The following is a 16647-nucleotide window of genomic DNA, read 5'->3' on the forward strand; positions in this document are numbered from 1 at the left end:
CTATATATAATTTTAAACTTTATCATATATCTAGTTTTTATATTTAAACCACATTAACTTTTACAACTGTTTTAATTATTTTGTAATGTTTTATAAAATTATCTTTGTTTAAAGTGTTTTATCTGTTTAATTTACAATTTGGTATTGGGAATTTATTTTAAGCATAATATATCAAGAAAGGTTATTCTGTTTTCATTTTATGTGATATGAAGTTTAAAAAGCGCTTTTGAACGCGTATTTTGTACATGAAATGAGCGCTATAAAAATCTGGTATATAATAGTAATAATAATAAAACATTGATATATTTTATAGATTTTGTCCAAGACTTAAAAAAATACGAACATGTATATATTCATGTAGACGCCAAAGCAACTAAGGGATTGAGTGATCGTTGAAAGATATGCTGCTGTCTGGAATACTATGTATGTAGGTAAGATGTCTGCTGTGTATGTGGATTTGATTTCGTTTCCTACGCTGAAGCATTCGAAAATGTAATTTTTGGTTACTCTAGTCTTATTCGAATAGGCATTTGGATATTTTCTAGCATTATTAAAATGCCATAATTCTTAAGTTATTTCATGATTTCATGATAGAATCTGAAGAAAAATTCATTATTTTAGGTCACATTTCTTTAAATTTTACAGGTCATATGACCCCAAATGAAATAGCTGGAGTTCGTTCAGGACAGTCTTGCGACTGGAATATACTAGCTGCCCAATTACCTATATGATCTATAAGCATTTCATACAAACATAGAATACATTATAAGGCAACATTCCAATTGTTTTGTTATGTTTAATAATTACATTCAGATATAATACGTATACAGTATACATTGTATAATATGTGTTGTCATCATTGTCAAAAACTTAAAGCAAGGTTATTGTTTTTTTTTGTATAGTTTACGTATTTATAATCTGAAATAGATATATATGTATACATGTGGTAAATAACATAACAATATCATGACGACCTAGGACAATTTTCAATACTACACGTTTCAAGCATACAGAAATGCACAGTATCAATATATTTAGCGCATAAGGCAATTGGTACTTTTTGTCGTGTGCAAGGGTCAACCCAACCGAAAGTTGTTCCATTTACAGACATTTACTAATAACCATTCTGTCGTTTTAAAACCGAAACTCTTGCGTATCGACCACAATTTTTGATGCTTGAAAGTAGACATTTGCATCTTCACCATAACTTGCAGAATCTGGCATCATTTCGCGACAAACTTGCAGCAGCTTGTAAATATGCTCATCTCGATCATCATCTAGTACACGCTTGATTAGTGTTTCCCAGTCCTGATCAGATGGTTCAAAGTCATGTACAGGGACATTCAAAGCAGGTGCATCCTGGGCAATATAGACAGCAATTAGAGTTGCAGCGAAGTTGCGTACCGCGTTTAGAGCGTCGTTTTCATCCAACACAGGTACAATGTGGTAAAGGCTCCACGCACAAGTTACTCCGTGAAGTAAGAAAAAGTCATTTCTGTTTTCTGACATTGTGTAGACAAGAACGGCCCAGTAAACAACCTTTCTAGCCAGTCTTGAAGGATCGAGAGTTCCTAGGGAAGTTTTAACCTCGTTCGGTACTGCAATAGATAGCACGTACTCCAACAACGTATCTCCTTTTTCGTCCAAAAGAAAGCCAACCTTTCTCAGAAGCCCTCCAACTTTCCATGCTGTATATTTCTCCATTTCTGAACCTTCTATAATCGATTCGCACAGGTCTTTGTTTCTTCTAACTTCATCGAAGACTTCCAAAATGTTCGTAACCCCATTTCCAAATTTTGCAAGCTCTTCAGACGATTTTTTCGATACGATCGGTAAGAATGAATGGTGGGTGTAAGCCAGCCCTTCTAATACACCACGAACATTGCCAGTCACGAAATGGTAACCGAGATGTATGGTCCCGTGAAGAACTGATCCTGCCAGACCTGCGCTCAGTTCTGGGTATTCTTGCTTTACCAGCTTATTAACATCGCTACCAAGTACTTTGAACCGTTTTTCATACTCTTTGATAATCTTATAAAAGGCAACTCTTTGTCCCTTGAGTTGTTCAAAAGGTCTGTCATCGTCAACGTCTGTTTCTGGTGACTCTAACTTTGGAGTGTACCAATCGACAAAACGCTTGATCCGTTCTGGTTGAGCTCCTAGACGATGCAGAGCAACTATCCCGTGAGCCACATGGTTTATTAGGTAGCCATCATATTCGATGAAGTACTTGCTGGTATTAGTCTGCTCGAGAATAGAAGAAACTGCATCTGAACATGACATTTCAGCGTGCAACACGCGACTCCCAAGATAATTGGTTGTTTTCCTGAAATGATAAATCTTCTATATTTTTTACTGTGTTCCTACACATAATTAACCACAAAAATCTACTTCTATAATCATCCGATTTATATATTATGAATAAATATGTCGCCTAAAATCATATTTACACTAAAAAACTATCAACCCAATTAAACATTGCATCTTGTTAAAATTGAAGACGATATCAGCAGTGAAATGAAACCAATAAAAAAGGATGATAGCAAACGTTCAGAATATAGAAGGAATCTTATTTTGCCAGATTTAAATGATATTTTCCGTAATGTACAGAACACGGAGCAAAGGACTATTGACGATCTTATCACACAATTCACTAGCCTTATGAATAATGTAGCAAGACTCTTATTTAAAACTTGTACTCGGAGAATAAATAAACAGAAAGAACGTTTTAAAAATCCAGTCATTAAAACAAACGATTGGTTTATGCCGAATGCTATACACGAGTACAATGGAGCGTGAAATCAGTTAAACGGAGTAAGAATTGACGTTAATAGAGTAAATTTACTCGAGAAAAGACGGCTTTCCATTCTGTTAGTGAACCGTAAAAAGACACGTTACAAACTTGATAAAATAAGACCAATTGAAGCGATGAAAACAAACAAACTTAAGGAGTTCTGGAAGTTTTTTTTGTAGGAATATATCATCAAAAGGACAATCATTGAGTGTAAATGAATTTCATGACTATTTAAAAAAACTTGGTTGATGAAAAAAACATTGTAGCAGATGCAAAGAGTGAACAAATCAGTGACCAAGAATTACCTGTTTATGACCCAATGTAAAATGAGATACATAAAGAAATAACGATACAGGAGGTAGATGATGCGATCAGAAACCTAAAAGATACAAAACGGATGAGCTTATTTATCAATATTTTATTAAACCTCAGGAAATGATAGCCAGACATCTGGCAGACCTATTTAATCTCATTTTCTCATCGGGTCATTTTCCAACACCATGGATGGAGGGAAACATCGTTCCTGTCTTAAAAAAGGGCGACGACGCGTTGACAGACTGGGAATTGTGGCAGGGGAATAACTCTTCTGAGCTGTTTAGCAAAATATGTATTCTTCACTAATAAATAAACGACTGACTATTTGGTGTGACAATACAAAGTAACGAATGCACAGATCGACTTCCGAAATGGTTTTTCAACAACTTCGTCTATGTTGCGCATGCATGGAAATGAAAAAAAAAGAGTTTTGACAGCGTGAATAGAAATGCTGTGTGGCTAAAGAGGTCTTAACTAGGAATAAAAAGTGAAATGCTTAAAACTGTGAAAGCTATGTATGCTTTTGTTAGATCTAAAGTTAAACATTGCAATAAATATTCAGATTTTTTTGGAATATCAGTTGGCTTAAAGCAAGGTGATATTTGTTCTCCTCTTGCCTGGTACATCTTTATAGAAAACCTGGAACTATATTTACAGTCAAACATTGAAAGTAAGTTGAAATAAGTCTTATTTTAATGTTGTATGCTGACGATATGGTGATTCTAGTCGAAACCGTAGAAGACACGCAACGCAGCTTGGACAATCTTAAGACATACTGTGATATATATAGAGACTAAGAGTAAAAGTTGATAAAACAAATATTGTGTTTAGACGTCGCGGTCGTTTACGAAATGATGAACACTTTATGTATGGTGTCACTTCTCTCCAACGTTAATTATTTAGAGATGATTTTTAAATGTTATGTGTCATTTAATTCAAATGAACATAATTTTGTATTGTGTGTAAAGGCCTTAATACAGTGTTATTGTTTAATTTAAAATATGCTAGTTTTACAGCGAAGACAAAATGCCAACTGTTTGATGCGTTTGTAGTGTCTACACTCGATTATTCATCAGAAGTTTGGGGCTTTACAAAACCTCAAGAAATAGAGCGTATACATTTGAGGTTCTGTAAGCAAATTAGAGGTGTTAAATTTTCTGAAAGTAATGCTGCTATCTATGGTGAACTGGAAAAAATCGCCCGCTATTTATTAACAAATATTATATAATATTAAAGTACTGGTTAAAGTTGCTGTCACGGTTCGGAAAATTGCAAAATGAAAACATTATATGTATTTTGCTTGGATGATTTACTGAATAAGAAAAAAGAACTGGTTGTCGAATGTGAAATACTTGTTGTAAGTGTATGGTTATGGTGATGTGTGAGAATAGTCATATTTAGTTGATAAAGATGTATTTTTACTAAGCTTTAAACAAAGATGATATGAGTGTTATATGCCAAACTGGAGAAATGATATAATGAAAAATCCAGTATTAAATGTGTATAAGGAACATAATATTAACTTTGAATAAGAGATTTATCTTAATAGTAATATTCCCCACCATTTGTTCAAATTATTGACACAAATGAGGATATCATATCACAGTCTAAGAATTGGAACTGGGCGATATGGAAGAAATCGCATTGACTGAAATCAAAAATACTGTGAACTATTTGATACTGAGCAGTATGTGGACATAGAAGTATATTTACCGTAACACTATATCGAAAGACCTAACATGATAACATTTTTGGAGTTGATAAACACAAGTAGTGAGAAACTGAAATTAGTGATTTTTCATTCTTACATATAAAAACAAACGAAGCCTACCTTCCCTACCTGTTTCTGGACATGATGTAACCGTGACCACACATTCATTATGAATACCTACTTATTTATACATACATTATTGTATAACCGTACATATACTTGTTATTTTGTACCGTGTATATAACTATAAATATATCAGTTTTATGTTAATATAACTCTGTTAAAATATTCATGCTTTGGAGGAAATAAAGATCATTCATGCATCAGTTAGCGCATTATTATTATTATCATCATTATTATTATTATTAAAACCCGCGAATAGTGGTTTAATAAATATTTACTGAATAATGTATTAAACAATTAAATACTAGTAATGCGATACAACATGCATTATAAGTAATTATATTTAAAATATAGCCGTATTTAAATTCATATAATAATCGCGAGCAAAAACATTTTAATATGTAAGCGAGTTAACCTATAAAGTCATCTTACCTTGTAGCTCTTTGGTGGCTCTGACTACTCTCATCAATTTCATGTATTTCAATAAACAACTCTTTGTGGGTCAATAGCTTAACAGGTATGGAGTCTTATCACAGTTCAAATATTTTTGTGAAACCGCAAATATATGACGGTTCACGATCCTTTGCTGTTATGTTCCATATGTTGACACTCCAAGTTTTCAAGTTTTTCAAGTTTTTTCAAGTTTTATTCATACTCTTGGCCCACATGTGCATGAGAGGTAACAAAAACATGTATCAAAACATACAACAGCAAGAAAAATATAAATATGAAGATGAACAGCAAAAAAAACCCAAACAAACATATCAGCATATCATGAAAAGTATTTTAGAATAAAATTAAGGAAGATGATTCAAATAAAATTCAGCATTATTATTTTTGCAAAGAGTGCTAGCTTTATCAATGTATTTTTATCAGAACTACACATTAAATTTTTATAGTTCAAAATATTTGGATATCTATAGAAGTTATGATTAACATATTTACGTCTTTCATAAATAAAGTGATTACAATTAAAAATATAATAGTATATGTATTTACGAAATGTCATAACCACAACTAAGGAAGATAACTGTGTTAAATATGCTAACAACATATATTTAATGTAAATTGATAGATAGATTAATAAATGCACTTTTATTTCCTCATTTATGAAAAACATGCCGTATTATAACACATATTTCAATGATAAAAAGGATATATGAAACAAGAAATATTATTAAGATGTGGGTGTTGAAGAAAAGATAGTACTTGACAGCTGTATTTATATTTTATCAACAGCCTCATGCATATACATGTATATATATACTGAAGTATAACAAAACAGTAAAGGCGGGGATCTCCATGTACAGTTGAGGCCTAGCATGTCCCTTTATCTCTATACAAGTAGACGGAGGTCACTGTTTGTTCCGCTCAGACCAAGTATAAGTGTCTATAAGGCGCCAACCAGTAGGTGGAGGTCACTACATGTTCAGCTGAGCCCTAGTATAATCTTATTAGTGTCTCCTTGGGTGACAACAAGTAGACGGAGGTCAATATGTATTCAGCTCTGACATTGTTAGTGCATATTATATGTCTACAAGGGAAAACCAGTAGCTGGTGGATCATCTCTGACCTAGTGTGTCCCTTTTAACTGTCTACTAGAGCGACAACCAATAGCCGGAGGTCAATATGTATTTATCTCTGACCTAGTATGTCCCTTCTATGTGTATACTAGTTCGACAACCAGTAGCCGGAGGTCACTATGTATTTATCTCTGACCTAGTATGTCCCTTCTATGTGTATACTAGTTCGACAACCAGTAGCCGGAGGTCACTATGTATTTATCTCTGACCTAGTATGTCCCTTCTATGTGTATACTAGTTCGACAACCAATAGCCGGAGGTCACTATGTATTTATCTCTGACCTAGTATGTCCCTTCTATGTGTATACTAGTTCGACAACCAGTAGCCGGAGGTCACTATGTATTTATCTATAACCTAGTATCCCCTAGTATGTGTCTCCTTAAGCAACAACCAGCAGGCGGAGGTCACTTTACAATGTGTACTAGTATTCCATTGAGGAATCAATTAATGCTCAGCTCAGGCCTAATATGTCCCTATACGTGTTGTCTCTTAGGGCGATAATCAGAAGGCGGTGGTCACTATGTTCAGCTCAAAACTAGTACGTTCCTATATCCTCAAAGTTGACAACCAGTTAGCGGAGGTCACTATAATTATGTTCAGCGCAGGTCTTAAATGTCCCTCTAAAAGTCTCTTCAAGCGAAAACCAGTAGGTGGAGGTCACTATATTTTTTAGCGTAGGCGTACAATGTCCCTGTAAGTGTCTCTTAAAGCAGCAACCAGTAGGCGGAGGTCACTATATGTTCAGCGCAGACCTACAATGTCCCAGTTAGTGTCCCTTAAAGCGACAACCAGTAGGCGGAGGTCACTATTTGTTCAGCGCAGGCCAACCATGTCCCTGTAAGTGTCTCCTAAGATGACAACCAGTAGGCGGAGGTCACTATATGTTCAGCTCAGGCCTACAGTCTCCTTGTTAGTGTCTCCTTAGATGACAACCAGTAGGTGGAGGTCACTATATGTTCGCTCAAGCCTAATTAGTCCATATAAGTGCCTCTTAAGGCGACAAACAGAAGGCGGAGGCCAGTATATGCTCAGCTCAGGCCTAATAAGTCCATGTAAGTGTTTCTTAAAGCTACACTCTCACATATATACCATTTTTACAACTTTTTACTTATTGTCTTGGAAAGAGCAAATTTTTGCTTAAATATCTGCAAACCAGTGATATAAAATTGCTGACAAAAAAATCAGATCGTAGATTTTCATATTTCCGTTCGAAATGTTTTATGGCTTAAACTAACGGTTTAAGAAAAATGCACAAAATATCAATTTTTGAACATAAATATAAAAATCTGCGATCTAATTTTTTGTCAGCACTCTTATATAACTGGTTCTCATGGATTTTCGCAAAAATTGGCTCGTTCCAAGAAAAAATTGTAAAAACGTTCAATCTGTGAGAGTGCAGCTTTAAGGCGACAACCAGAAGGCGGAGGCTACTACATATTCAGCCAAGGCATACAATGTCCATGTAAGTGTCTCCTAAAATGAAAACCACACTATATGTTCAGCTCAGGCCTAATATGTCCCTGTAAGTGTCAAATAAGGCGTCAACCGGTAGGCGGAGGTCACTATAATATGTAACTCAGACTAAAACGTCCCTATAAATGTCTCTTAAGGCGACAAACACTTGGCGGTGGCCGCTATATGCACAGCTCAGGCCTAATATGTCCATGTAAGTGTCTATTAAGGCGACAACCGGTAGGCGGTGGTCAGTTTGTGTTTAGATCAAGACTAGTACGTTTTTATCATGTCTCTTAAGGCGACAACCACTAGGCGGCGGTCATTTTATGTTCAGCTCAGGAATAAAATGTCCCTTTTAGTGTCTCTAAGGCGACAACCGGTAGGCGGAAGACACTACGACGGGTGTTCGGAAAGTTCCGGGCCAAATGCTGTCATATTTTTATTTCTTGGCATTTTCGTATGAATATTTCAGTATTTGTACATACATACATACGCATTCATTCAATTTATGCATACTCATATTCTTTGATTTAGATTTTTTTTTTTTTGTTTCGGTTACGTCGGGTAGGCGTGAGCGGGCCACTTTTACATCGACATCGAAACTGACTGTAGAACCAGTAAGCGGAGGTTGCTGTATATTAGGTCAGGCCCAGTACCCATTAGAACGTGTCTCCTTAGGCCACAACCAGTAGACGGAGGTCACTATAAGCTCAGCTTAGGCCTAGCACCCCCTAGTTTGTGTCCCTTTTAGGGACAACCAGTAAGGGGTGTTTTGTCTGGACCGGAAACAGATATCTTATACTAAAATTTTAAACAGACTAAATTCAAAATTTCATCTTTAACATTGGAATTCTTTCAAAGTTTCATTATATGAAGAATGTCGTGACATCGTTTAGTTTACCAAAGTCAACAGTCAATGAAATTAGAATTATGGATGAACAAGGTCGAATCCCTTTACTAGTGCTTGCCATGCAAATTGTTTAACAAGCCACGCTATATAAAACCCAGAATTTGAAATACCCCGGAAAGCATTTTAGCGTAATTGGTGTACGGGACAATAACTGCAATTAGTAATGCTCACTAGACATATTATAGTTCTTTGCATATATTCTGCTCATGTACATTTCAGAAAAGCACAGTTTCAATACATTCAACTTCCGGTTGGAACAAATGTCTTATTTGTTGATAAATAAATAAATAAATAAATAAATAAATAAATAAATAAATAAATAAATAAATAAATAAATAAATAAATAAATAAATAAATAAAAAGTAAGTAAATGGCAGTAAGATCGTTGAGCGCACTTGTGGCGATTTGAGTTTGAATTCCTCGATGAAAAAAAGTAATTCAATGATTAGACTGAACTACTTTTTATCACCACATTGGAATTTATGATTTAATTGTCTTTGTTTTGTTTATGACGAATATATAAATATATCAAACATCCAGCAACATCATTTAATTTTCATTTTTTTTTTCTTAATAAAATTGCAGTTTCAAGACAGTATTCTAAAACTTGATAATCCACATAAATGACATAATCCAAATTGAGAACTATCTCGTGTAACTGAAATACGCTTGTATTTATACAATTTTAGGAGTCATTAATCCTGAAAAGTCAAAATTTCGTACACATGCTCCGTCCGTCGTTAATTTCGTGGAAAGTTTATAAATCTAGATAATGTAATCCAACATTTGCATATACTCCGTTCAGAAAATTAATGCTCCGCCACATGTATAATACACAAATACTTCGCCTCTCTGGCAAGTCACAGTACACAAATATCAAAGTGCTGAAAGCACTGATGGACTAGGGCTTCATTTAGGGGAATGTTGACAACCATGTTCTAAGCATTGAAAAAATCGGCTCACATCACAAGGTGATTTAATGGGCTAGCTTAAACTTTTGACTTAAATTTGCTTGCAAGCTGCAAAGGAAATTTGAAAAATCTCGTTAAGTGTGTGTAGAGTGAGGGGGGCGGGGTGTGGGGCTAAAGCGTTAAATCGGATAAAGTCATAGTTCTTTTGAATTTCTCAAAGTCGTTTAATCAGACTTGTAAAAATTAATCTACGTGTTTGGCGTATGTTAACCAAAGTACACATACTTCTTTAATTTGATCAAATCTTTTATATCAAAGATCTGTTATTTGCAGTTTCAGAGAAGATTTTCAATGATGTAATTATATACTATATAGAAAACCTGTCACCTCTTTTTCAGGTGAGCTTTAAACCACAGGGCCATACTTTGAACAATCAGTGTAAAAGACATCTTCATTGTACACGTATGTCAGACTGCATGTACAATGCTATTAGGAAGTAGTTTTTATTTAAAAGTGAAGAATTATTTTCTCCCTCTTAATTAATGCTTGCTTTTCAATTAATATAAAATGTTACCATGATAACTTAGTGCTGTTGATAAATATTAGGCACTGCCTTCTGTCTCATGCTATTCTTATTACTGCTGCAGACTTTTGTACAAAGCAAGTTGAGTAGACTAAGATGAGATGAATATCGTTTTTAAAGTATGAAATATTGAAATGTCTTTTAAATACATTGACCATCAAATTTCATAACATGGTGTCAGCAGTTCATCACACTGCTTGTGAGAATGGAATACCAAACATAATCATATTCTTTATTATATACCCATCATCAATCCACATGCAAAACATATCACAAAACACTTTAACCCATATTCCGTCCCTCTCTGTATATGTACATGGACACTTAACAAAACATGTAGGGAAAACAAGTAATGTCAACGCACTCTCTGGTCTTGAAGAAGTTTCAATAATTAAATAGTGAGGCAATAGTCGGGCATCGACAACAAAGTGGTCAGTATATATATATATTATTATTAGAAATATAAATACATATAGTGGGCGAAAGGTCCTGTTCTCACAACACTTTCTTGTCAATGAACTGATCGCGAGTCTTGCCCATCCTCGAAAAAATACCATTCTTACACATAAATGTTTTTAAGATACAACTCAATATCTAAATTACAACTGTAGTTAAGACTAGAGAAATGAAACCATATCCAATATTCAGAGCTGTGGGGCCACTCTAGATGTCATTCATCGCAGGTTTCGCGGCATTTTGGGTACAAAATTACTCCTTTGGCGAATATCCCATCAACCGATGGGGGTAAAACTCCCCCTTTGGATTCAAAATTCTGTTTAAGTCACACTTGGGGATGTGACGGGGTCAAGCCATAATGCAGCCATTATAGGGCGCGGGCAGACCTTTATAAATTCGACAGCAACAACAACCCATATTCCGCCCCAGTGCAATACGGCCATATACCACTCTTGTGACGTCACGTCATAACAAGTATGTTGCGCAATATTAAATTGACGTCATTAAACCAATGATTACATCCTTAAAATGCAATTTATTATGCAAAGATGTGGCTTCTAGGTGATCTAATCAGTAGTGTATATAATAAAAGGATTAATAATCCTAGGATTAATAATCCTTTTATTATATACACTACTGATTAGATTACCTAGTACTAATAATTTATTAGTACTGCGTTTTGATCCGGATATGGCGGAATGTCATATTCGATTCTGGTAGTTTTTTGTAGATTTTGATTTTACTCGGCTTGTGCCTTGTGAAAACCGAATCTGCAAAAATCCACTTGAGTCGAATACAACCTCCTGGATCAAAACGCAGTACTTATAACCCTATTGTGTACAAAACCTGTTACCCCATGGACAGAGCATCTTTAACCCACAGGGCCATTGTAACTTTGAACAATCATTGTAAAAAACAATTACATGTCAGACTACATACAAGATGCTAAGGAAGTAGTTTGGAAAAATGAGAATTATTTTCTCCGTCTTAATTTGTATGCATTAGATAACTGAATAAATGCAGCAGTTGACCATTCTTGTATTATCCTCTGTCACTATCCTGATAGCTCCCTATCTCAATAGTTGCAAAAGGTTGTAGGTTCATGATTCCCTGGTCCAATATGTCATACAGAAAGAAGATGTTGAATGTAGAATCACGAAGCTTTCTTTTCAGGCACTTCGAATTGAATAGTACTGTAACATTTGGAGTGCCTAGAATTTGTTGGATTCGTAGGCAACATGTATCAGGTGTTGCAGTACATTTGGCAAATACTTTTCACCCGTCCTTGTAAATCTAAAAAAGCTTTCATTTTGCAAAAGTAGTTCATATAACTATACTAAGGTTGCTAAATCAGAGTTTGAATAATTCTGTAAACAAGATGTGCCTTTAATTGCAGCAATTTGAACTCCAACTCATAATGTCAATTAAGCTGGTTAAGCAATACTGCTGTTCCTTGGTATGGGGATTTACTTGAATAAACAAACATTTCTTGCGTTGGATAGTACAATGTATCTTTGATTTGGATTGTAAAGTATAACTTATATAAATAAATATATATTCTTTACTTCTAATATGTAATTAGACAATTAGTTAATTTTTCAACTGCGCACCAAAACCCTGAATCTGAATACACAAGCTAATGCATCAGTCAATTGTAACCATGCCCCCCCCCGGTCCCGGAATAGCGGGGACTTTTATTTTCGGTCCAGCCAACCCCAGCTAAATTCCCCGCCCTGCGGAGATAATCTGGTCCCCACCAAATGCACCGCACCCAAGGGACATTAGGTTAAGCCCCATCCACACTGTATTTTCCGGGAAGACCCGGCACTGCGGGACCTACTGAAAGGTAAAAACATGGCCCATTTCGACGGTTATCCCCGGTATACCCCCGGACGTGGGAGCCGTGGTTTCAATTGACTGGTGCATAATGATCCTTGTGATCCAATCTCATGCCAAGACGATTTCTGTTCTAACATTGCCAGGTTAGTTATTCTTAAGCATAAAAAAGCCTGGGCAGTATTTGAGAAAGACTGTTGTGAGGTTAATTCTTCATTACTTTACTATTCCACAACATTGGGTGATAATGGAACTTTATTGAATATTTTGATTTTAATTTTGTTCCCTAAACGCCACAAGTCAACTGATGAATACAAATTAATTCAATTCTATCTCCACAATATTCGGCACTGCATTGTTAAATAAAACTCAAAAGTTACACTTGTAAATTATATAACCAAATACCTTTCCCTCAAATATTTCACAAATTTATATTGATATATCAACAACAATGCTTCACCATACTGTATCTCTGACTGATTATTGATTTTCATTCTTGCCTAGAAAACAAAAAGTGAGCACAAAGCGTCTTCAGAAAAAGAACTTGTTAAGTATACACCAGTCAAGTGTAACCACGCCCCCCCCCGCAGGGAACAGCAGGTACTTTGACTTTCGGTCCAGCCAGTCCCCGGTAAAATCCCTGCCCTGCGGGAACGAACTGGTGGTAAAATCCCGTGAATAACCCCGCACCCCGGGGATCTAAGGTAAGAGCAATTCCCTGATATAATTTGCGGTAAGACAAAACCACCCCAATCTCCCGGCATTGCGAGGACACTAGCTCCGGCTTCCATAACTTTAATGTTGATATTTATTTTTTATGTTTACAACACATTGAACAAGTCCAAAAGGTAATATATAATGTGTTCGCTGAAGTTCTTTAGCTACGAGGACACCTGAAAGGTTAAAACACAGCCCCCGCCCCCGTTATATCCCCAAGGGGCCCTGGTAACAATTGACTGGTGCATTATACGAGAGGAAATCAAAATTGAGCATGCAAGATTGTTTTATCAATGGCGATGGTTTATCACAATGTCATTGAACAAAATGTACTTACACTGAGAGTGGCTCGAAGATTTTTCTATGCACATAGGTAAACAATTATCTTATTCATAAGCCAGATACTGTGCACATATTCATACATTTGGCTTCATTTAGAATGAAACTTCATAAATAAGTATGCGCATATTTGATATTTTTTATCTCCATTTTGCAAAATTGAAATCACATGATTTTATCAAACGAACTTGTATTGCTTGAAAATTTACGTGTCAAATTAAAAATGCTACCCACGGTAAGATGAAAATAAATCCGTTTGATGGTGGTAATCATTCAATGGCGGCTTTATTGATAATTTTTTTCAATAAACCACGTATGAAATTCACATCATCAGCATCCGGAAGTAGTGATAACATACATGTCTGAATCATTCGGCCGCTCTGATCAGAGTAAATGAGGTCAATACAGTAGACTGGTACCCTGATTTACTTTTCCTCAAAAATATAAAGTTATACAGGTACGCGGCATATGGGTTTTAGTTAACATTAATAGTATTTGAACAATAAATACCAAAAATCATGTTGTGTTTGAAAAAGTGCTTAGTGCCATGCAATGATTAGATAAAAAATAAACTTTGTATCGAAAAGAAAATATTACGGAAACATGCAAATTATGTCGAAAAAAAGAACAGGGACCGACTTCGGATTTTTTTTATTAACAATGGATATCGTTTTTATAAATAAATACCAACATTCTATACAAAGAATATTAACAATACTTTTTGTAAACAAACTTTCTTGGTTGTTTTCTACTTAGACTGCACACGTTAGTCGCTTTACGTATGAATTCACAAGACATTTCGAATGCGCGATGGGCACCGCGGTTATCTGATACTGGTTTCTTTTCGGATAAAAGAGAAAGAGGGTACCAGTATATTAATACAGAGCATTGAACGGGAAAATTTCGATGAGTATTTTTCCAATATGTTCATATTCTTATTGCATATAATCTGACCGTATGCAAGAACATTCGTTAGCTTGAATTGTTAGGAGAACTATTTTTATTGGATGTTTTCATTGCAATCAGTTCTGGTACTACTTTGATTATTCAAATTCGCTAACGGCAATCCAATCAAAATACAGCGTATGAATACATTACGTCAGTGAACCCCCAGATGCGGCTTGAGAATGCAGATATCATGAGTATCGCTATGAACTAGGCCACAAGTGCCCTAGTCCAACAAGCAACAATTAAGAAATAACAGCTTAGTGCATATAAGTATTAAAAATATAATACGTATGTCAAAAATAATACCTGGTAATGGTTGGAAAGACACGGTGTAAACAATATACGCATTAATAGGAAACCCATACAGAGAAAGGAGCATCAAATGATACTCAAATTTAATTAATCATGGACCAATAACAAACCTCCTCCCAGAATAAATGTACAAGTCAAAAAATAAGCAATTACTCTTTTGACGCAAATTACTTTACTATATTTCACTGAACCACTCCGTTACTATTAGTATTAATCGGTTGAATTTGTCTCCTTTGAACATAATCAAATATATTAGTAATCATTTTCTGAAACCGATGTTTGATCATTTGTAATTAGTAAACTTGAAGCAGATGACATTTATTTGTTGCACAACGTTAAAACGTATTGTTAACAAATTGTTTTGAAATTATAAATACACAAAACAATACATATTTTAATACACTTTCCAGATTGGCCAGTCTTTTAAACCCGACTTTCTTTTCCGCTCCCCTCCGCCCATTCTTAATTATTAAAATGTTACTTTATGCTACCTAGTTGTTAATTAGGCTCCCCTTGGTGTATCACTTAGGAATACGAAAAAGGGAATGTTTTCACTGAACGTGACCGTCCAGGAAACGGTGGCAGGGCTTTAAGACAAGACATTCTGATCTTGGGCTGTGTAGGCCTGACGCATTGGACTAGGGTCGGGTTAGTTTAGGCAGTGTACATAACCATCGAGAGTATTTTAGCTGATTGAAGGATACGCTAGATAGCAACAACATTTCCAACAAACCTGAGTGCATATACAAGTGTGACAAAGCAGCCCTCTTCTTGAATTAGTCTGCAGGTCAAAAGGCGATTGTACCAACCAGGGAGAAACATGCTCACTTCTTATCAGTGGCAAAACACGAGCACTGTTGCGTAAATTCTGCTACGGTTGAACTTCCAAAAATGATAATTTTTCACAAACACTCTTTCCGGAGGTGCATACCATCGCCAAGGGCCGGTTAATGCTACCTTTGTATAGACAGCGGTTTTATGGACCAAAATTTGTACTTCAAGTGGTTTGAAAAAACTTTCCTGCAGAATGCAGCATCACAAGACCCGGTGCTATTAATCCAAGACGGTGCCTTTTCCCATGAAAGCATGCCTCTTATAAGGTCCGCTGTAGCAAATGATGTCATCTTACTTTATTTGCCATCAAAACAACACACATTACTCAGCCATTGGATGTTGCCATCTATCACAAAATGAAAATTGAATCGGCAAAAATAGTGGGTCAGGCTAAAATGGTAAAATTTGATCTTTGGATTTCAAAGAAAAGGTCAGTGCCATCTTCAAGGTAATGTTAGTGTTGCTGCTCCTGTAGTGGTTGCTGCTTGAATTGTAGCTGCTTCTGCTGCTACTGTTGCTGAGTTTAGTGTTTGATTCGTTATAATATTTATGTTTTGTTTGTCTGTCGTGTTTGTGCGTTCTGTGTCACTTTTTAGTCCACACACTGTGTATACTATAATATAATCTTTGAATAGAGAAATAAATGTCATTAAATAACTCGGCTTAAGATTTGGCATACCTTTCAGACATCACAACCTAACTGATTATCAAAAATTGTGTTTGACTGTAAGCACCAAAAATGTGTTTCTAGAAGACTATACGTCCATGGCCAAGAGTGTAAGATAGGTTCATCCCAACCCAGGCGCAGGGTGTTTTCGT

At 35.5% G+C, this 16647-nt stretch overlaps 1 protein-coding gene across 1 annotated transcript; it reads right to left on the reverse strand.

Moving 5' to 3' along the window:
• Nucleotides 1–1092: 1092 nt before the first annotated feature.
• On the reverse strand, nucleotides 1093–2283 carry LOC128219327 (uncharacterized). Its single transcript, XM_052927135.1, has one exon. The coding sequence runs from the start codon at nucleotides 2281–2283 to the stop codon at nucleotides 1135–1137; it is 1149 nt and encodes a 382-aa protein (XP_052783095.1). The 3' UTR covers nucleotides 1093–1134.
• Nucleotides 2284–16647: the final 14364 nt, after the last annotated feature.

This window comes from Mya arenaria, chromosome 15, assembly GCF_026914265.1.
Source record: "Mya arenaria isolate MELC-2E11 chromosome 15, ASM2691426v1".
Classification (NCBI taxonomy): domain Eukaryota; kingdom Metazoa; phylum Mollusca; class Bivalvia; order Myida; family Myidae; genus Mya; species Mya arenaria.